Source organism: Polistes canadensis, unplaced genomic scaffold, assembly GCF_001313835.1.
Source record: "Polistes canadensis isolate GaletaPanama2010 unplaced genomic scaffold, ASM131383v1 scaffold_109, whole genome shotgun sequence".
In the NCBI taxonomy this organism is placed as follows: domain Eukaryota; kingdom Metazoa; phylum Arthropoda; class Insecta; order Hymenoptera; family Vespidae; genus Polistes; species Polistes canadensis.
This window is the reverse complement of record NW_014569656.1, coordinates 326,813-350,406: the sequence shown is the minus strand read 5'-3', so window position 1 is coordinate 350,406 and position 23,594 is coordinate 326,813. Positions and strand designations below refer to the sequence as shown.

The 23,594-nt window shown below is 34.5% G+C and overlaps 2 protein-coding genes across 3 annotated transcripts in view; one reads left to right on the top strand and one right to left on the bottom strand.

The window, feature by feature from the left end:
• Positions 1–14,790, bottom strand: part of LOC106787664 — a 50,495-nt gene extending 35,705 nt beyond the window's left edge. The window contains exons 1-2 of one of the 2 annotated variants that reach the window (XM_014750217.1): positions 14,694–14,790; positions 13,657–13,809 (exon numbers count right to left, since the gene is read on the bottom strand). In XM_014750217.1, coding sequence (XP_014605703.1) covers positions 13,657–13,741 — 85 coding nt within the window. In that variant the 5' untranslated portion in view covers positions 13,742–13,809; positions 14,694–14,790. Of the gene's footprint in view, positions 1–13,656; positions 14,367–14,693 lie in introns of those variants that run through there. The other variant, XM_014750216.1, reaches the window with a different exon arrangement.
• Positions 14,791–17,142: 2,352 nt separating this feature from the next.
• LOC106787675 (electron transfer flavoprotein-ubiquinone oxidoreductase, mitochondrial) lies at positions 17,143–21,647 on the top strand. The gene is made up of 8 exons (XM_014750244.1): positions 17,143–17,419; positions 18,199–18,309; positions 18,399–18,747; positions 18,831–19,137; positions 19,201–19,442; positions 19,504–19,898; positions 19,991–20,212; positions 21,306–21,647. Exons 1-8 carry the CDS (start codon positions 17,365–17,367, stop codon positions 21,467–21,469), a joined length of 1,845 nt encoding a protein of 614 aa, XP_014605730.1. The 5' UTR covers positions 17,143–17,364; the 3' UTR covers positions 21,470–21,647.
• Positions 21,648–23,594: the final 1,947 nt, after the last annotated feature.

The window sequence follows — 23,594 nt, the reverse complement described above, 5'->3', positions numbered from 1 at the left end:
TCATCAAGTATAAATTGTTTATTGAATCATTAACTAAATGATCATCTATCTATTTATTTCTATATTTCGTAAATAACATTTAAAGACAATTATAAAAGAGAGAGAGAGAAAAATATAACGAAAATAATTATATCATTTAATTTTCTTTTCCCATTACGGTGATAATCGTTATGTGTGTTTTATTAAATCTATGATGATAATTAAAAAAAAAAAAAGAAAAAAAAAAGGAAAAAATTAAAAATTGTAATGAAATAATAATCAAGATCAACATTAGATAAAATCTAATGCACATATACATATTCACGTACACGTAGGACAGGACATATACGTATACGGAGGAAAGATTTAATTAGATTTCTCTTTAAGAGTAGATCGATTTAACACGATAATAGTTAATAATTATGATAATACATCGAGCCTGATTGAGATTAGACGAGTGCATATAAGAAGTATACTAGAATGATATACGAAATAGCCTCGGGTATAAAAGCTTGTTTTGTCTCTCTTACGTTTTAAACATACGATCCATGGTTGCAAGGTTAAGGCTATACAGACTACGGTATACGCTCGCATTTAACAAATTTCTAAGCGGAACGAACGAGCATGATGTGTGGCTGCAAAATCGCACGAATGCTTTCAAGGCCGTCCCCTTTTGAATTCTCTTATTCATTCAAATTCTACCAAAGAAAAAGGAAAAAAAAAAAAAAAAGAAAAACACAAAAATGTGGAAGACCACACACGTACTTTTTCACCTATAATAACATTTTTCATCCGCGTGATATATATAAAATGTTTGGATAAAAATGTAAATAATACAAAATGTGTTTTTTAAATTGACATGGAAGGAATGCATGAAACGAATGCATGACTCGTTAATTATAATGGATACGTTAATTGGCTAAATATGTTACGAAACGTTCTCGAACGTTAGAAGTATAGATCGGGATCTATCGATCCAGTTAGCAAAGTTGGAAGTGTGTGTCACGTGCGCGTCCATATCGAAAGGATAGAACCAATTGGTCGTTTAATCTCCCACGTGAAAGATCTATTTATCCCTCCCCATCCCCTACCTTTCTTTCTCTCTCTTTCTTTTTTTCTTGACAGCGTTCATGGTTCCTGCTCCTTCCCCCCCCCCTTTCTAAACGATTCAAAGGGCACGGCTTCCGCTCGATCTTATTAACTACCCACGAGTCTCCCAATGATTTATTTGAACACTTTACTATCATTGTAAATAAATCATTTATAAAAATAAATGATCTCGTTCTGTCGATAAAACGGTTCTATATATTTTCTTTTTAAATTTATTACAAATTAAATAAAGATTACCAACATTTCGTTGGTTAATTCAATCACGTTTGATTATATATATATATATAAATATATATGTGTTTTATGCGTTAAGTTCGATTATGTAATTTGGAATGTGCTTTAAAGAGAAGAGAAGAAAGAGTTCAACGAGAAGATCAAAGGTGAGGATCGAAAAGTTCATTGAAAGAGGCTAGGAAAGAAGAATTTAATGTCTGTACGGTTATATTATGAAAATTTATGGGTTATATACATTTGATTAAGTATATATTGATCTAATTGCGAGTGATATATCTATCTCGAGACTTCAATCTTATGGGGTAAGTTAAATTGTTAGACGATGATGAGGAAAATTTATTAAGAATACGATTCGAAAATGTGATTCGTTTAACTGTTATAAAACGATGACGCGTAGGTTTGTAATAAGAATTATTAAATAATTTCGATGAAAAATGAAACGAAACTTTCTAAGTTTGTAGTTATTTAATCTGAAAAACAAATTAAAGTTTGCGTAAATTCCATTGGATTCGACCGGAAATGCAAATGTATTTTGGCATCTGATAATCTTGGAAATTTTCTACTCAAGTATTCAAAACTATCATTTTCTTTATCCAATGCCTTAACGAACTAACTGCGGAGTCCATGATTTTAGTTGTATTTTGGAGCCAAAATAAGCATTATACGTATTTTCCAAAAACTCAGTAATTTTCAGTTTTTGCTTTGAAGTCATAAAGTTTCCACAAATGTAACAAAATGTATCTGGACTATTATGACACTTTCTTGAAAACATTATGTTTTTTACACGTTTTTCAACCACAAATCATTAATTAAATATATTAAATACTACAAGTAAAACGTAAATAATATTTTTAAATAAACACACTGATTTCACTAAAAATGTTTCTAAACAAAGTAACTATGACGGCTTATTTCCATGTAACGCGTTTCGAATGGGCGTGTCGCTGTTCCAACTAATATATTTTCTCACGAGAGGTAACTTAATTCAAGGAAAAAACGCTAAAATTCAATAATTTAATTTATTTTTTACTGAAAAATCAAAAATAGCGAATATATTAATTTTATTTAAAAATCTGATGTGATACGATAAAATTAGGTCTGATTTCGTAATCAACACTACAAAATTAATGGAAAAAAATAAATTATATCTTGGACAAGGAAAATCATGTTGGCCGGTGTTATTTATCCCAACGTTAAAGAAAAGAAAATATAAGCAGAATGATAATAGAAATTAAAACATATTAGTCGGTTAGTAACGTATGAGAGACGGAAATAAATAAGTTCGTTCCGGTGGAGAAAGCAAGAACGACGACTGGTGGGTCGGTCGGTCGGTTCAAAAAGGGAAAAACACATAAACGTTTGGCGTGGAACAAACGCGCTCTGTCGTCGGTCACGCGCGTGACGATGCTCACGCGAATGCATTTCTAACGATTTCAGGCCGCTCGTTTGTTCAGAAAGAGACTTCCAAGTCTCATTTCGATAGAAATGAAGAAATATATTATAACGAAATAAAGATACAAAATAAAGCCTCTCTTATCCGGTCATTGAAATCACTGCGATCCCCCGGCGTAATCAGTCGGAACAAAATAAATTTTACGAATTATGTGAAATAAAAAATGACGAAATTTGTGGAATCACACGACTGATGTGTGAGATAGATTTAAGGAGCACACCTAGTGTGACCGCCTAAAAAAAAGTGATTTTTAAGAATTTTTTTAAAGAAAATTACTTCATGAAATATTTTAAAATTTAGAGGATATATTTATACATAATAACGGATATTCAATAAAATTTTCAAACGAAAAAAGGTAATTTTCAGCGAGTTATTCGCTATCTCTTAAGTCACTATAAAAAAAGGGCCTAAACGACTGCAGTGATTCCGGCCTTCACCGTGGATGAAATAAAAAAAAAAATACTGTTAATCTAGAAGGTATTGCCTATACAATGACCTAAAATTGTGAACAAAAATTGAAATTTAACAAAATGGCAGACTTTTTAAAAAAAAATCGAATTTTGCTCAAAATTTTGATGATTTTTGGCCCGCCAAAATTACACTTTTTATACAATCGAAAAACTTTTAGGTCATTGTATAGAGAAACATATACGAAATAAGCAGAAAAAAAATCAATGCGATCGGATGATTCTTCTTTGAGTTACAACTGCAGCCAATTTGAAAAATGTAGTTTTGAGAAAAACGCGTTTAAAGATAAAATGATTGTTTTCTAATCCCTGAGTGGCTACTATTTAGAAGACTGTAACTTTAAAACTATTTGAAATGTGAAATTTCATATGTTATTCTTAAAAATATAGACTATCAAAACATGCACACAAAAAAAATCAATTTTTTCCAAATTTCACACTAGGTATGCCCCTTAAGAATGAATAAAAATCGGAATAATAATAATAATAACACGGAGATTACTTTCTTTTTTTCTTTTTCTTTCTTTTTTTTCTTTTTTTATTTATATTAGTCTTTGTAACTCGTCGTGGCGACAGTGACACCGGTTGAAAATAGCGCATCGATAGACGTAACGCAAGCTATTTATACTACTACGTGAAACATAGTCGTGATATAACGGTGGTAATATGAACGTTCCATCGCAAAAGCGGCCGCTAATGCACGGAGAGAGAAATTTCTTCTCCCCGTATACACACACAATATTTATACCTCTCACGCGTTATTACATAAATGTTTACTATCTTGATCGATTCAACTATCGACATATTATATATATATACAAGGTGTTCAAGAACCATTCAATATTTATATGATATATATAGGATTACACTGTAATGAGTAAAAAATCTATAATACACATAAGTCGAATGGTCAACCTTTTTTTTTTTGAAATATAAGCATTTTTGTTTGTTATTATCATAATTGATTTATTATTGTCCACCACGTGTCCATCTTCCACTTTTAATGGTTTTTTTTTTATGAACACCCCCCTGTTTATATAACAGCGTTACTACATCTTTTATTTCTATTCCATATTATTTGATTCATTTAATATTGTTATTTGTTTGGCTGATATAAAAAAAAAGAAGAAAAAAGAAGAAGAAAAGAATAAAACGGAGCTAGATAATAAAATAGCGTACGTGTACCACGGTCAGTGAATTAATCAGTTAAGTACTCGACGACAGGCCAATTACCGTGTTCCCTTCGATGAGAATGCATTATGATTCGTGTAACTCGAATACACATACTTACAACGCTGATACAGCGCTACGGAGCAACAGGTAAATCTGCCTTGGGTTATAACAACTGGTTCTAAATCAATCCTCGTATGTAACAATTATTGGGCGTACGTGTAAAACACGATGTATGCGTGACTCCAGAATATTTCTTAGAATTATTCAATGACTCGATCGGAAATCCTCCTCCCCTCTCGATGATCTATCGATCATTATTATTTAATACAATAGGACGTTAAATGTTATACTATAATTACGGTCTTGTGCTATTGTAAATAAATAAAAAAAAACAAAATAAAATAAAACTTGAGAGAGAGAGAGAGAGAGAGAGAGAGAGGAGTTGAATGGGCAGAAACGAACTGCAAACTAAGCTCCAGATATAGTACTTAAAGTACTTACTTATTCACGTATACCACGGTACGATCACTGAATGGTGAAGGAAGGTTCGTTATCGTTATGGGGTTTTCGTTTAGCTCGAATGCATTTTTTTTTCTGCAACTAAGCAGGCTTAAGAAAGAAAATCCTATGGATTGGTCACAAAGCTTGGTAACGATATTACCGTTGGCTGCACCGATTACCACAACGCGTTCGTTCGTTCGTTCGCCTACTCGTGAACGAGCCTAAGCGGCATAAGGGAATACGAAAGAAAGAAAGAAAGAAAGAAAGAAAGAGAGAAAGAGAGAAACGAGGAATACGATTTACGAGTGCGTTCACACTCCTGTTACATATTAGGAACGACATGCACATTAACGTCTCCATGGTGTGTTCTTTCAACAAGACCGAGTGAATAGAAATACGCGTTAAGTCGCGAACTAATATCTCTTTTTTTACATTTTTCTTTTTTATTTTATTCGTATTCGCGATATAGTAACGATTATAAACCAATAACGATCGCGGCAAAGATAAAATCGAATTTTATTGATCGGTTGCGATTCAATGCATTCAACGTTCCTACAAAAGAAAATCCAAATAATAAAAGATCTGTAAATGCTGAAGTTAAACTCAAAACTTTTCAATCCTCCCCACCTCTTTCTCTTTATGGCACGTTCGCGAATAAAGTGTGTTTACGAAGTAACACAGTTAGGATATTATTCCCATATCAATAATACCAGAACCCACTCGCTTATGGTGGCCTTTATGACTAATAATCGTAAGAGTTCTTTTTTCGAATATCATTTCAAACACGTCAGCATAGTTCGTGCTAAAAACTATTCTCGCGACCTAGAGAGAGAGAGAGGGAAGAGGGTTTGTTGGTTCCTACTCGTCGAGTTAACACAATCACGTGCACGAATTGAAAAGCAACTCAGATCAGGAGAATTCCGGGTTCATTGAGATTCCTGGTAAGGCACGAACGTTCCGACTGAGTAAAACACTGTTAAAATGAGAGAGAGAGAGAGAGAGAGAGAGAAAGAGAGAGAGAGAGAAAGAGGAGAGGAGTTTAAAGTGCACAGCAGAAAAAAGTACATCCCGATCCGGCCACATACGGTGGACTTCTTCGAGACTCTCCACAATTGACTCGCGTGTATCCAATATGGCCGAAGAAAACCGGATCCGAGGGAGTCTAAGCTGACTTCTTGGCTGCCATGTACGTGATAGCAACGATGCCTAATGTCGTTACTCGTTACGATTTCCTTATATGTAACACCACCGAGTATATATATATATATATATATTTTCTTCTCTCTCTTTCGTTGTGTTTGCACCACCAGCTCATGGATCGAAGATAAACCTTTTACACGTTCCATCTTCGTCGAAAACTCTTTAAGCATCTTCTTATTCTTATTCTTATTCTTATTCTTATTCTCTTTTTCTTATTTCGCTTTAAGCACGATTTCTAGCGAGTGATTTCGTTAATGAGGGAAAAAAGGATCCTCCGAGTCCTTCCACCCCCAAAGCACGATTAGGTTCCTAAGATCCTCTCCTCTTTGTTTTCCTTTATTCTTCTTCTTCTTTTTCTTTTTCTTTTTCTTTTTCATCTAAGGGAACTTTTCTTCCGGTAACTCGTTGCTAATAGGGAAATCACCGATAGAAACATACTTTGTGAAACCTTCCAACGTAGTTCGTGCTGACCCCTTTCTCAATCGATAAATGCATAGACGATTCTGACTAGAAGAACTCTTGCTCGAGACATTTACTCGCGTGTTCCTTCTTATATTTCTTCTTACTCTTCGTTTTTTCTTCGTGGAACTTTACTTTGATTATAATCAAAAAGTTGGGGGAAAAAAATAGGTTGGATTTTTGGGACACTGGAGTTCGTTCTAATGCTCGCCATCTTTGCGAATTAAAATTATTTCTTCTAGTCAGGTTATATTTCATAATATTCCTGATCAATTTTAATTATTTAGTGTCAGTCGACTCTCTTTCTCTCTCTCGACGATTATTATATTATAATATACGATTTGATGAAAGGCCTTTATAATGGGACAGGACTGTGTGGGTGTGGACTCGAACGACCAAAAAGTTCACACGAGATACGAGCTCTCCAATGTGACGAAGAACAAAGCCAATAAACATCCTCGCCATTATGGGGCGGGGTGGGGTGGATGATATCGCTGATGTTTCGCCATTTATGACGACGCGAGAACCGAAAGGAAAAGGATGTACACACACTTGCTTATCTTTTCTCGTGTTAACTCAATTTTTAAACCTAACGAGGAGAAGAATAATAAATGTGAAAGAAAAAAAGAAAAAATAAACTACACTCGGCATTATACATCTGGCAAATTTGCAAAGAATTAATGGAAGTTTGACGATGAAGAATATCAAGGTAAATACTTACAATAATTGCACTCGTTTATTATCACCGAACGTTATAATTGTTTGGCAGACAAAAAAAATAATGTTATCCGTAGAAATGTTATCGCTGGTATAACATTTTTCAAAGCGATTACGATAACCCGACTCTCGTTCGTCATCCTACCTTCGCATTGACTGCGTCACTAAAGTTCACATTACAACGGTGCAATACGGTGCATACATGGTAAAACAATAGTTAAATTATTTTCAAAATCGATCGATTCCTCTTTTCAAGTTAATTCTTTCCAATGTAGATACTTTTCAAATAACAGAAGTCTTTGAAAACGCATCTCTTGCCTTGCTCCTGTTTCTCTTCTGTGTTCCAGATGACGTCAATAAGCAAACGAGTAATCTTTTTTTTCGCATAAAAGAAAAGAATATTTTTGTTCTCCTTAGCTAATCGATAAAGATTCTTACATATAATTCTTACATGCATTCCGTAATCTTATCGTATTGCTATGTAGTTCAATAAGTAGATATGGAAGAAATAATAAGAAAAGAAAGGAAATACGTTTAACGAGTATATACTTCGTAGTAAAGTTGTGCATTCTCATAAAATTAAAAATTGTAAACTGCAACGAACGTGATTTTCGACGAGATTACTATACCAGGTTCGATAACACCAAAGGATATTTTCTTTTCCGTATTCACACATGTTAAATATATAAACTATGTTATACAGGTTGACCCAGTTCTACTATTGAATTGAATTCTTTTTTCAAACACAAATCGTTTAGCGTGAATTTTTTGAAAGAAAATGTATCACGCCAAATCGAGTTTTTATACGTTACGTTTTGTACATACATAATAGATAGACAGACAGTCTTACATAGAGGAATACGTAGTCGATAGTCTCGTTCATCTCCTTTTAAAGTTTTCGCACGTGCAACACTCGGAAAATCAAGTTCAATGGCGTCAAGTTCCAAGTCGAACGAAGATCAGAGTTCTTAGCACACGCGAGACACGTTTTCCTCTATACAACCCAACAACCAACAACAACGACGACTAGGCAATTCAACAAAAGCAACCTGTTCTTAAGTACAGAGAGAAATAAAGAAAGACAAAAAAAAATCAAGAAAGAGAAAGAGAAATATAGAAAAGGATAGATAATACTCTCTTTCCATATACCTTTCTCTCTCCTTCTTATTTGTGGCTTGCTCTCGATGCTTTCACGTGTCTTTGAAACACCATACACTAGCTAGCTAGCTAGCTGTATGCTGGCTGCACCGTGTACAAGTATATATACCCTACTTCTATTCAACCGGCGGGAGTTACAAATGCAGCTGGCCCGAGGTATACGCCTACGCTTTACTAAAACCCACGCGAACAAACGGGAGACACATTTGAGACTGAACTCCGACGATCAGAATGCTGCTGACCAGGTTTCTTCCTTTTCTTTTTTCTCTTCCCTTTATTTCTGGAATGCTCTGAGAATTAAAAAAAGAAGATTGTATCTTCTTCTTTTTCGAAACTGTACGCCTGTAGTTCTCCTTAGTTGTTGTCATTTTCTTCTTGCTTGTTCTCAAATTCTAAATTCCTTCGCTTCCCCCTCCCCCTTTCCACGAGTTTTTTTTTTTCCCACGATGGGTCTATGAAAATCTCGACTTGTGAATATTTTTCATGTTCTCGCTTATTGTTAGTATAATGTATCAAAGAGGGGACAAAATCCTCGCTACGGGGGGGTGGTGAGAATAGAAACGTAAATTTTGTTAGTTTCTTCTTGTTGAACTGTTTGAAAGTTTCCGCACTAAAAGATGATATCATCGAGAGACTATCCATTTAGGATTTTTCGTTTAGTTTCTTTCTCCAGGAAGTTGGAGAAGGCAATTTCTTCGAAGAATTCGATCGAAACGAGCCGACGCGAGGAAAAGAGAGGCCACACAAGTGGTCGTCGGTGTAACTCTGAGGAACAGAGAAAAAGAGAGAGAGAGAGAGAGAGAGAGAGAAAGAGAGGGTAGGCAATTCCTACGGGTGGCAACAAAAGGTGTGTAGGCACATTCGATCTTACAAGTAACAACCTCGCCGCCGACTTCTTTTCGTTCAGAGTAATTTGCCGGGCCCTTCGAAATCGCATTTTGCCTGTGCCTGAAATCTTCAACAAGTAACTACACTTCTTCTTCTTCTTCTTCTTCTTCTTCTTCTTCCCCTTGTTTTTTGCTTTTTGCGTTTTAGTATCTCGCAACAAACTACTTCTTATTCTTTCTCGTGAGAATTTATTCTTTTTCTAAGCGAATTCCTCGATATTTTCTCTTCGTTCATTATTTTAAAATGAGTTTAAATAATATCTTGGAATGTGTTTCGAGGTGGATTATAATACAGCCATCATGTTTTTACTAAAATGCTGAACGTCTTATCGCCAAATGGTGATGAAATAATGAACTCTTATCTAACTTTAAGGGGTTACATGGGTTTGTGACAAACATTTGTGCACCTTGCAAAACTCGTATGGGGTGTAATATGGGGAAGGGGGGGGGGAGGGTAGGTTGTGGAAATATATTCACGTGACGTGCATACATAAAAGAGAGAGACAGAAATACAGATAGGAGAAATTCAGAGACGGAACGGAAACGAGACGATCTCTGTCTCCCCTTTAGAATATTCCCTCTCTCTTCCTCTCATTTTCTCTAACATAAGTTGCATCCGGCAGAGACACAAAGAAAGAGAGAGAGAGAGAAAGACAGAGAGTTTTTTGTTTAGAAGCCAGCATCCTTAAGTTCAGCACTTGTGTCTTCAAAGTCGTTGCCTTCTTTGCGAGTTTACGTCTCGTTTTGTATTAATTATAATCACAGTCGTTTCCTTGCAACAACCAAAATGAAAACTATCGTGTTTATGTTCCCAAATTTTCCATGGAATTTCATTCATCATTATCATTTTCATTTTCCTTTTCTAATCGAACATTTTATCAAGGAAACTTAAACGTTCTACGATAGAACGAAGGAACGTCAATTTTGCGATCGTCAAACACATAGGATACAGATATACATATATGGTATATATATATGTATATATAAGTATGAAAAAAAAGGGAAGAGAAGAGGAAAAATGAAGGAATCGTCGAGAGCGTGTTCGAGATAATTTCGAGATAAGGGAAGGATAAAACGTAATGTCGCTTTCACAGTACACACGAATCGTGCCTTGCAAAGAGAAAAATAAAAGATACTATGGACGAATCGAATCCTACATCTATACCCCATATATTCGTATATATAAATAAATTTATATGCGTGCGCGCGCGTTTATGTGTATGCTATCTATATACATATAAGTATCTCCTACGAGTATTTTTATATTGGTAGAAGGAACCTAGCAAACGTTTTCTCTTCCATGGCGTGAAATACGCCACGATCATTCTCCGCGTATATCTTATTTAATCTTATTTACTACATACTTTACACATATATGTGCTATACATGAATTTTTCCAAATCAATCTTTTAAGAAATTCATTGTTAAACGTAAATATCATATCTTTCGTATTAATTCGGTCTATTCGAAAGATATATATATATGAATTTACGCGATTATAATGCACAGTGGTTTCGAAAATAATCAAAATGGTGGCAATAATGACGTCGTTATCTTTACTTACGTATACTAGCAAAGTAATTCTATTACGATTCCTCATTTCACTTTGGAATCACGAGTGTGTAAACCGTTATAGGAACATTATCGATCGTGCTTTAGATATCCGTTATTTCGTCGAACAATTCATTTCATTCGAGTATTACTTACGGATTGATTGCTATCGATCATTGTTAAATCGTTCAATTAGAAGTATTCCGATGAAATTCTTAATTGTTTTAAAACATCGTATTATTTCCCCTTCCCCTTTATCTCTTTCCTATTTTAGAAACACAAGATTATTATTATTATTATTATTATTATTATTACTATTATTATCGTAGTTGTAAATTTTTGATTAAGTAAGATAAGTCACGAAGTCCAATGGGTAAAAGGGGGAGGAGGAGGAGAATTCAGGAAGAGAAGAAGGAAAAGGCTTTGAGGTTGGTTCGATAATCTTGTCAGCGGCGCTCGATCATAATTTATTCTCTTAGGGTGTCGGATAGGCACCTGCGAGAAGCACCTTCGTCGGCGAATAGGACGAGAAAGAAAAGGACTTTGCCGTCTTCGTTTTCTTCGTCTTCTTCGTCGTCGTCGTCGTCGTCGTCGCCATAGTCGCCATAGTCGTCGTCGCCGTTTAAACTCAACGTGCCATCACGAGCATAAATGTGTACGCGTAAATCTCTACGAAGTGCACCTACACGAAAGTCATTAGTGTGAATCGTTCTTTCACATCCTCCCGATACTCGTGCCAAGCATTTTCTATGAGCCGAAGGATCTGTTATTTGCGCCATTCCTATTTAAAAGATATATTCTTACTTTGCGCCTTGAGAATTTTTTCTTAACGAACCACCTTCAACGAAATTGTTTCCCCCCATTTTTTCGCTTCTCATATTTATTTCAACGCGAATATAAATGAAGGAAAAAAGAAGCTTATTAACCACCTCTTTGCACTCGAGGGTTCTGCTATAGGAATAATCAAAAACAAAAATTCAAGCAAATTCAATAATTTAGTCTACAACATAATTAACTATGACTTTTCTTTGAAATACGCGCAACATTATATCATTTAATTATAATATGTCAATATGATTTTTCTATTAAAATTATTTTGAGTTGTTGGCATTATGATTGAAAGAAAAAAAGGTAGTAGAAAAAGTTCGAGTACAAAGGGGTTAAAATTTGAAAAAAAAAAAAATCCCTCCCAAGCAGCCCCTTCTTCTCACCGAGTATTAACGTGAAATAATTTCGTCAAAATATCAAAGCAAACTTCTCCTTCAGCAGGTAGCAATTCACTCTTTTTGTTCACTTTATAATCGGCCGTTGTCGTCGTTGTCGACTTGGTGGAAGGTCTATCCTCTTTAGAAGAAAGATACCGCTTAAAAAGACAAGTTTTAAAGGCTTTCCGAGTAAAAGCCGCTTGTAGTTTCCCATCACCGACCCCCATCATTTCTTCTTTTCTATTCTTTCCCTTTTATTTGTGTTCAAAGTATCAATGTATAATATTTGGAAAAAAGGAACAATACAAATTCTTTTTATATTTCGGAAGTTTGTTTTATCTCTGCTCGTAAATTTTATACGCAGATTATTCTTCTATTTTAAAATATACAAACGAAATAGAAAATAAATAAATAAATAAAAAAGTAGCAAAAAGAGATCTCATTCGATCGGAAGTCGCGAACGTACTGGTTTAAGAAAATTCTTAACATTCATTGTTATTAATGACCGTTTCAAATGAGAGATGTGTTATGTAATAAACTTTATCTATCTATCTATCTATCAATGCATCTATCTCTTTTTTTCTTTTTATTCCTCTCTCGGTGAAGATGCTTGAAAGATCTTTTAGACGTGCTCACCGAGCGTGCAACACGTGGCAAGCAGAGAAACGGAGAGAAGACTGTGGTGCATGGCCTCAGAGACAGAGAATTCTCTAAAGAGAAATGAAATCTTAGATTTATACTCGATTACTGTGAATGCATTTTTATGTTGGAAATATTTATAAGTTTTTATATTAAAAAAAAATTAATTTTTTTCTGCACATTTTAATTACTCCTTGATTATTATTTTGTTTTTTTTTTGTTCTTTTTTCTTCTTTTCCTTTTTGATAATATTTTCAATAACAATACGCGCGTTCGTGCATTGCAAAATATGAGAAATATGTCTTTCCAAAGTGAAATATTGGACGAGCACGAAACGTTTGGTATTTCTAACGCGATATGCAAAAACTAATACACATACGTATACTTAGAGATAAGAAGTTAGAATATTTTAACGAGTCAAGGAAGTCTCCCGTTAACGATAGTTACAAAATTGTTTTAACAATTTTAAATCGATGTCAAACTACGTTGAAATATTTCTTATCTAAAAGAACAAAATGAAAAAGAAAAAAAAAATGAATTTTCTAATACATTGCCGGTAATTTATGAGTCAACCTTTCAGTATGATTCAATCGATTAAATGGATAAAACTCTAATCGGATCAATTAGATTCTAAATCGTAAACGATAAGAACTTCCGATTTCCGACTGCACATTTTTCATTACAATTATAATACTATGTTATAATTCACCTCAAAAAAATATCATGAAAATAAAAGTCCCCATTGCATAATAATATAACGTAATCATTTGATTGGATTAAAAAATTTGCATCGTGCTCGCTATAATAAGATTTATCGATGCGTACAAAACTATGAAACACACAAATTTCTTAGAAAAATAAAATCACAAAAAGATATTAATGATAAATTTTATTTATGTATATATATATATATATAAACATACCAAAGAAATCCTCCCAGCTGACGGATCCATCCGAGTCAACAGCATTGGAGCTGGCAGCTTCGGCATCGGCCTCAGAGCAACCCATTTTCTTCTAATATCCTTTCTCCCACCTCTTCGCGTCCTTGCAATCTTCTTCAACTATTTTATTGTTTTCTAATCAACACTCGCGTTAACTAATCAAACAACTCTCTCTCAACGATTTGATGCAATTCAAATCGGTATGATAAAAAACAAGTATGAAACAAATCAGGATGCATAGAGATCAGGATAAAGAAAAATAAGAAGAAGAAGAAGAAGGATACGATGAAAAGTTAGTATTATTTTTTTATGAAGAAGCCGCGTCGCGCATCCCGCACGCTCGCGCCCGCACGCGGGCAAACGGACGGACAGACGGACGTACGGTCACGATTGGACTGCTGTTGGTGGCAGCCTAACACACAGAGCTAGCCAGCTAGCTTCCCTGAGATGATACGAGCAACAGAAAGAGAAGGAGGGATGATGATGCTTTTATCGTGGCGCCGGAATACACTCTCTCTTTCTTTCTATCTTCTAATCTTCTTCTTCCTCTTCTGGACTACTACTCTTCTCTCTCTATCTCTTTTTCTAAGTACAAATGTGCATTTATAATGTAATATAAGATAGAAATAAAAGAACGAGTAAAAGAGAATTCTTGTCTATCTTTCAATCTTCATTATCTTCCTCTTCACCTTTTTTTTCTTCCTCTTCTGGATCACTATCTTCTTTCAATTTAAAATTGTGTGTGTAACAGAAAAAAAGAAAAAGACTACTACTACTATAACAAATGATCAAAATGTAAGATAGATTCAGAGACTAATAATATATAGTTTTTCTTTCAATCTTCTTCCAAACTTCAATCTCTTTTTCTTCTCTAAATAATACAAATATGTGTATGTATGTGTCTATTTGTATGATGAGAGAGGAGAAGAAGGACAGATATATATATATACATATACATATAATGAAAATAATGAAAAGACGTAAAAAGAGAAAAAAGGGAATAGAACTCGTTGGTTTACTTCTTCCTCTTGTTATTTTTGTTCTTATAGTTGTATAATTGTTGTCGTTCTTATTAAGAGGTAGATCACGGAAGAGGCTGGTAATGCAGGGAGGGCGCCTTCCGAGGAGGAGCCGCATTCCCTCGGCGCCGAGTTCGCGAGACGGACTGAGGAGCCCTCGGCTGGTACCAAAGCCACGGACCCGCGGAATCGCCACACGCGCTCGCTCACCAACTTCGTGCATGCGTGCGTAGTACACCAACCTCTTCTCTTTCTCCCTCTTATACAACCACTACTATATTCTTCTTTCTTCATCTTATGCATTCTCTCTCTTTCTCTTTCTTTCTCTTTTAGTGTCTGTCCCACGCCTCTGTCTCTGCGCAACGTCGTATTTAAGCCGGCTCAATGCACCGAGTATCCTCGCCCGCTCAAGAGAACCAGGCAATGTGGATCGCGTTTAACCGATAAGCTCCTTCTTCTTATTCTTTTCAAAAACAGTCAAAGAGTGGAATAACCTAAAGTAAGACTGAGGAGAGAATTTTTGGTATCCATCTTTCGAACAGAATTTTCTTTCATTTCTTCTTTACCCCCATTTCCCCCTTTCTTCATTACTTATTCAATTTCTATAAGTTTATATATGTATATATAAAATTCATTGATTTTATTATAACACTTTTTTTATGTAAATATAATTAAATAATGTTACTTACGCGAGCGAACAGGTGTTAGCGTTACCATTATATATATTCATAATTATTTATTAATCGCGTGTTCATTCATTATCTTCAAACGAATTCTCTTGTCCTTCTAAGAAAAAGAATAAGACGTTTAGTATGTACATATAAATTCGATGGGACTACAACCAACGTGTCCGGCGTGAAAGCAGCCTTACATTCTTCCTCTTCTTCTTCTTCTTCTTTAAACCTCCCACCCCCACGCACGATGCGTTTATTTTTTTGGTACGCGGCGCATCGACAACGTACACATACACATCCTATACATACTCGAATGCATATTAGGGAGCATATGTATAATATGTCGACGGAATCGGTGTTCTATTATTAGACGACGGGCGCAATGTCTGCCTTTGCCGTTGCATCTCACGACAGGATGAATGGGAGGGACGGTTTTTGAATATTAGGACGTTAGCCCTTCCGAGATCCTACCATTGCAGACTACTGATCTTTCTTTCTTTCTTTCTTCCTTTCTTTCTTGCTTGCTTGCTTGCTTGCTTGCTTGCTTGCTTGCTTTTTCTTTTTCTTCTTCTTTCGTTTTTTACACCCTCGTGTTCCTTTGCCAAACTTTATTCCAAGAATCTGCTCGCCATTTCAGATAGAACTAACATGCAGCACAAAAAAGTTGGCATAGAACCGCAACAGCAGAAAAATGAATAAGTGCCCTTAATTACTCACTAATTGTTCAATCAAAATCTATATAATTGCTCACTTTATTTTAATGAATCATTTAATTAGTTATTAATAATTGAAAAATCGGAAACGTTTTTTCTCATTTCTAAGCAAAACAATGTAGTTTTCTTTTGTTTTTTGTTTTCAATCAATTGCTGACTTTTTGTTTGTCCGTTTTTCTCCGGTCATTTTAGCTCCATTATGATATCGGTGTCTTTTTTAATCTAGTAAGTCTTTTTTCTGTACCTGTTCCAAGACAATCTATATTAGATTTCTAATTGTTGTTTGTTTTTAAATGTATATAGAATTTAATTACACATTCACTACTTTGTGTACACTACTTACTATTAAAAGTTACTAGGAAATAAGAAAGTTTAAAATATATTGCAATTCTAGTAACATTGCTAAGCCGATATCGGTAATAGTAGTGCTCTACCTTTGTCTTACCGGCCGAGATCTGATGGTAAGCTATCATCAGACCTTTTCGGTCGGTAAGTCGTATTACCGACTGTCGATCAGATAAAGGTAGATCACTACTATTACCGATATGATGCTTAGCGATGTTACTAGAATTTTAATAAATTTTAAACTTTCTTATCTCCTAGTAACTTTTAATAGTAAGTAGTGTACACAAAGTGAATGTGTAATTAAATTCTATATACATTTAAAAGCAAACAATAATTAGAATTCTAATATAGATATTTTGTTTTGATTATTAATTAAAGGAGTTTACTCGTTAAGAACGATTGTTTTGGAACAGGTATAGAGAAAAAGACTTACTAGATTAAAAAAAAAAACCGATATCATATTGGAGCTAGAAAGATCGGATAAAAACGGACAAACAAAAAGTCAGCAATTGATTGAAAACAAAAAACAATAGAAAATTTCATTGCTTTGCTTTGAAATGAGAAAAAACGTTTTCGATTTTTCAATTATTAATAACTAATTAAATAATTAATTGATAAAGTGTGCAATTAAGAGTATTTATTACTCAATTGTAGATGTCGTTACTTGTATGTATTCAGGATGGTAAGTTAATCAACGACTATTTCTTTCGTGAAATAAATCAAAGACGATAGAACTCTTTGACTTTCGAAATCGTTCGTTGTTTTTTTAATACGTATGAGATATCACTTGTTGTCAGATAATAAATGTACTGCAGTAAAAGAGAAATAATATTGTTGTTACAAGGCACGAACTTGGATTTATGTGATATACAATTAATTACGACTCTTTGTATTGTTTAATAAAGTTATTCATTTATTTATATCTAATCCTTGATATCCATGCTTTGCCAGTGTGCAGACATGGCCTTCTCTGTGTCTCGCTCTTCAAAAATTGGTAAGTTGATTATTGTATCGTCGGTATTGTTTTTTTTTTTGTTAATAAAATTGTTGCAATAAAAGCAAAGAAATAAAAAATTATGCCTATGTGATAAAATCGTTTCCTATGTAGAATATTTGTTACACTTATCATGCTGATATCTACTAGATGTTTTAATTAAAAATATATTTCTATATTTAAAAAAAATCATGTTTCAATATATTGTGTTTTTTTCGAAAGCGACGAAATCGAAAAATAATACAGAAGAAAGTTGGACTTTGATCAGGGTCGATTATTAGAATCAATTTGATCGATCGAAACACATTTATCGTCAATCATTAGGTTGTTCTATTCGTAATTTTTATGTAACTAATTGATTACAGTATTTTATCGGTCTAAATAAAATAGACAAGTATAACATATAATCTATTTTATCGTTTAATTTATCGAAGAGTCCTGAGAAATTCTCGTATAGGTTAACGTTGTTGCATCGTGTCTGTTTACTACTGACGTACACGCATGCGACGTAGATACATCTCGACGTGAACGCGCATCGACTAATAGGAAGCTTGCTAGTTGATATGGCAACCATACACTGCCTTCTGATTGGCTGATGCAACATGGCGGTCTGCATGCTAATGCATTAAATATTTGCGCGCGATTTATGAATCTTATGCAATGTTGTTTTTTTGTTTTCAATACGATTATGCAATTAGAAAATCTTTTCTTTTCGTTATAGTATATAACTATGTATATCTAATCACGAGAATTTAATTTATTTATTACTTTTTTGATAGTGCAGCAGAGATTACAACAAATTTTTTATCGTGCTTATTCGGATGTCAAATATCCAAAAATTACAACTCATTATACCATAGTACCGAGAGAAACAGATCCAAGATGGAAAGGTTGGTGTATTATTCTAACTATAAATTATCAGTTAAATATTAATTATTATTACAGATATATCATATATAAATATCTGTATATGTTTTAGATGTGAATATGGAAAGATTCGTAGACGAGACAGATATATTAATTGTTGGTGGAGGTCCAGCAGGATTGTCAGCAGCTATACAAGCTCGAAGATTAGCAGAGAAGCATGGAAAAGAACTTAGGGTTACTTTAGTGGAAAAAGCTTCTACTGTAGGAGGACACATTCTTAGTGGTGCATGTTTAGATCCAATTGCCTTGGTTGAACTCTTTCCAAATTGGAAAGAATTAGGTGCACCGTTACATACACCAGTGACGGAAGATAAATTTGCTTTTCTTACAGAAAAAGGAAGAATATCGATACCTATTTTCAAGGGTATGCCTATGTACAATCATGGGAATTATATAGTTAGGTAAAAATACATTTTACATTGTATATGGAAATAGAATTTTCTTATATCCTTTAAAAATTTGTAAAGAAGTAGGTTGTTTACAGATTAGGCCATGTTGTATCATGGCTTGGAGAACAAGCTGAAGCTGCAGGTGTAGAAATATATCCTGGTTATGCTGGCTCAGAAGTTTTATACCACGAAGATGGTTCCGTGAAAGGAATAGCAACAAATGACGTTGGAATTGCAAAAGATGGTTCTCCAAAAGAAACTTTTGAAAGAGGTATGGAGTTACATGCAAAGTGTACTATCTTTGCTGAAGGTTGTCACGGTCATCTTACTAAACAACTTTCGAAGAAACTTAATTTGAGGAAGGACTGTGAACCGCAAAGCTATGGTATAGGATTGAAAGAAGTACGTATCTTGTAAAACTACTCTACAATTTCTAATTCTAATAACTTTTATTTCATTATTCAGATATGGGAAATTGATCCTAAGAAACATAAGCCTGGTTCAGTAGAACACACGGTTGGTTGGCCATTAGATAAGAATACATATGGTGGATCATTTTTATATCATCTCAACGAAGAAACACCGCTTGTTGCAGTAGGTTTCGTTGTAGGATTAGATTATTCTAATCCTTACTTGCATCCATTTAAAGAATTTCAAAGATTCAAACAACATCTTAGCATTAGGCCTACTTTCGAAGGAGGAAAGAGGTAATAGTATGAATATAATAATTATGAATATGATTTTTGATCCTGATTATGATAAATATAGGATAGCTTATGGTGCAAGAGCATTAGTAGAAGGTGGATTTCAATCCCTTCCAAAGCTTCAATTTCCTGGTGGTTGTTTGGTTGGTTGTACGGCAGGTTTTCTCAATGTACCTAAAATCAAAGGTACGCACAATGCTATGAAGAGTGGTATGTTAGCAGCAGAGAGTGTGGTTGAAGCTATCATAGAAGCAGAAACGAATCCTTCGTCAAGCAAAGGTCTTGAACCAAAAACTTATTCTGAAAAAATAAAGAATAGTTGGATATACAAAGAATTAAAGGCTGTTAGAAATATGAGACCAAGTTTTCACACGACTCTTGGTCTTTATGGAGGAATTATGTATTCTGGATTTTCTATGTTGATCGGTGGAAGAGAACCTTGGACCTTTTCTCATGGAGGTATTTAATATTTCCCTTCTCTCAGAAAATATATAATATCAAAATTGTTAGAGATATCACGATGTATTTATCATGTGTTATTTTATTATCAGGACCTGATCATGCAAAATTAAAACCTGCATCTAAGTGTACACCAATCGAATATCCAAAACCGGATAACGAGGTATCATTCGATTTATTATCGTCGGTCGCTCTTACTGGAACAAATCACGAAGGGGACCAACCACCTCACTTGACTTTACAAGACGACACTGTGCCAGTAAAAAAAAACTTGGCTATATACGATGGCCCCGAAGGTCGTTTTTGTCCCGCGGGTATGTAAAAATATATTTTACAGTAATATTAGATGCAAAGTTTACTTCAGCCTTTTATATTTTCGTGTAAGAAGTCAAAATCGTACTGTGTCGTTGACAAATCTATAGAAAAAGTCTATCTATCTTGTAACTCCATTCACCATTCGCCAAGCTCACTCTGTGAAATCCGCATTGCGGATTTTGACATAGCCGGGATTATTCTGTTTTTTCTTTTTCCTCCGCATATTAATATATTTTCCTTTGTTATTTGATATTTGACGAAGAAATTTTTCTTATAGCTATATTTTAAATGTGTCCACGAATATTTATAGCTGATATTTATCAGTTCATTATAAACGCATACTTCCTTTCGATATTGTAAACCTGCAATTTTCTTTTTTTTTTCTTTTTTTCTACTCGTTTTACTTTATCAACAAATACGAAGTAATTGCAGATTTGGAGTTTTAAATGGTCTATGGATAGTAAGAACTGTGGAATCCTTAAATAACTCGAGTAACTCTAGTTTCTCTTTCTATCCATATCTTTTTCCTTTCCTCTTTGATAGATCGACTACATACCTCTTCCATTTCCGGCTTGAGTTCCTTTGCAGGAGCTTTCTCCCTCTCTTCCCTTACTCTTGCTAGCTCCCCAACGTCGGGAGTTTATCGACCGGAGCGTCCTTGAACCTGAACCGCCCGGGCAACCACCCCCGCTCGGCTAGACAACCCCCGACCAAGCACAACCACCAAAATTGAGGGTCACACTGCACGTAGGCTGGGCCAACAACCTCGGAATACGGAATTCTTTGTTCATCTTCTATCCAACCATCCGTCCAACCATCCCTTTTCACGCTTCCGATGAATAATTTCACCTGAAACATTTATATTTCCTGATTAGAATGATTTTTCATAGTCGAGATTTTCTCTGGGTACATTTTAATAAATGTTCTTTCGATGATACAAACTACAAATTTGAAAATCCTCTGTAAAAAGAAGTATGATTTGAATTGATATATTTCACGCTTATGTGATATCGTAATTATGTTCTTTCTTTTTTATTTATTATTTTCTACCACGGTTTTGATCACACAAAAACGTTTTGTTCTCATTCGCAGGAGTGTACGAGTTTGTTCCAATTGAAAGTGGCGATGGCGAGAGATTACAGATCAATGCACAAAATTGCATTCACTGTAAAACTTGCGATATCAAAGATCCCAGTCAAAATATTAATTGGGTTGTACCAGAGGGTGGCGGTGGTCCAGCTTATAACGGAATGTGAACGGACAATCTATAGACTGTATTCTATTCACGAGTGAACGTTGTTTTTTTATATCGATTTTTGCAAACTGCGTGGATATTATTTGTAAATAATTAGTTAAACAAAGTGAAGGTATTCAAATTTGTATAAAAAATGTTGTATAATTAGCGAATGACCGTTTAAAAAATGAGAATTGTAATGCGTGTGTACCTTTTTTCGACCGATTCCTCTCTCATATTTTTGTAAAAGCTTTCAATATTTTGTTTTCCTTGTGATATTGTATCGTTGCAATTTTCACCGTTCGCTGATATTTTATTGCGCACATACGATCGCGTGTATTGAGGGCCGCGATCGTTGAATTTTTAAAGAAAACAACTCTTGATTGCATTGGAGATATCGACCGAGTGGGGGTAGGTAGGTGGGGTGAAGTTGAAGATATCTATTTTCGAGAACTTTTGATAGCCTTTTACGTATATGCAATATATTCTTGCGTCGAAAATAAGAAATTATTCATGTTTCATGAAAAATACATTTTTCTTACGACAATGGAGAAAAGAAAACTGTCTGTTGCTTAGTATATTTTGTAATCAACGTTCTCGCAGTGTAAGCGGAGAAAAAGAAACCGAGAATAAAAAGGGAATCGGAACAAACATATATAGAAAAAGAAAACGTAAGCTTGATAGCATGATTCTAACGATGAGGGAAAATTCAATATGCAGTCCTGTCGAATTTGGGCTGCGTTTGATAGGTCTCTGGCCGAATTATGCTTACGCGATGATTCATAGAATTTTTTGGACGATCACTATGATATTTGTTCTCTTTTTTGAATGCGTATACGTGATAAAGCATATCAAGACGGATCAGTTGCCTGATCTAATGGATTCCTTGACCATTACGTTGTCAAATGGTCTTCTATTTTTTAAACTCATCATACTTTGGTTCAATGATCGGTAAGCGTACGTTTTCAGTGATAAATTGATTTAAGTCAGAGTGGTGAAAGATTGATAATGAAAATATTCAATTAAAAATCGCGTAATGAACTCGTTCGACAGAATTCTCGAAGCAATTTTAATGACGATAACAGAAGATTATGAAAACAACGAGGAAGAAAACGATCGCGAAAGAATGTACAGCAAAGTTATGCTATCTCAACGTTTCGCAAGTTGTACCATTTTGTTATATTCAACAACGGTTATCCTTTTCTCAGCGTCGGTAATTTTTGCACCTGAAAGAGTACCAGTATTAAAGATGGAATTACCTTTCGACGCGATGCGATCTCCTATTTACGAGTTCATTTCTATATTACAATTTCTTCAAGAATTATTATTCGCCTCGACTTCTGGCCTGTTAAATGGCCTGATCGTGACCTTGGTAAGTTTAAATTAAATTATTTTTTACTACGAGTAATATCAAGTGTTACATCAGTGTTACATCAACGGTGTGTACATTATTGAGCATAGTTTTAGATGCTACATCTCGGTGGACAAGCAGAGATCATGTGCCAAAGACTCACTGACATCTCATTTAAAATAATCAAAGGAAAATCATGCAAGGATACTTTGAAATCGTTGATCGTTTCTCACGAAAGGATCGTCAATTTTTCTCTCAACATCGAAAATGTATTCACTTATATCGCTTTGTTACAATTTTTGTCCAATACTTTGGCCATTTGCTTTTCTGGATTTGTGATAATAACGGTGAATATAACATTAGGTTCTAATTTGTGAATTTATTACTAAGACAAATAATTTTGGTATTTTTATTATTCATAGTCCTTTGATTCTGATCAAGGATTGGTAATATTGGCGAAGACTTTACCGTATTACACTGTGGTCAATTTGGAAGCATTTGTTCTTTGTTTCGCTGGGGAATATCTCACCTCAAAGGTTTTCTTTTCTCTTATTATTTCGACCCTACACTTATTTGTTTCTTTTTTACTTTTAAGCTCACTTATTTTTGGCTCGAATAAGATTTCATCTCTTTCGGAATTTGTCGATAGAACTTTCGATCGAATACTTTTTCGCAGGGGAAAGCTATCGGCGAAGCCGCATACACATCCACTTGGTACGAACTGAAACCGAATGAAAGTCGATATTTCTTGCTTTTGATACTCAGGTCCCAGAAAAGATTAACGATCACCGTCGGA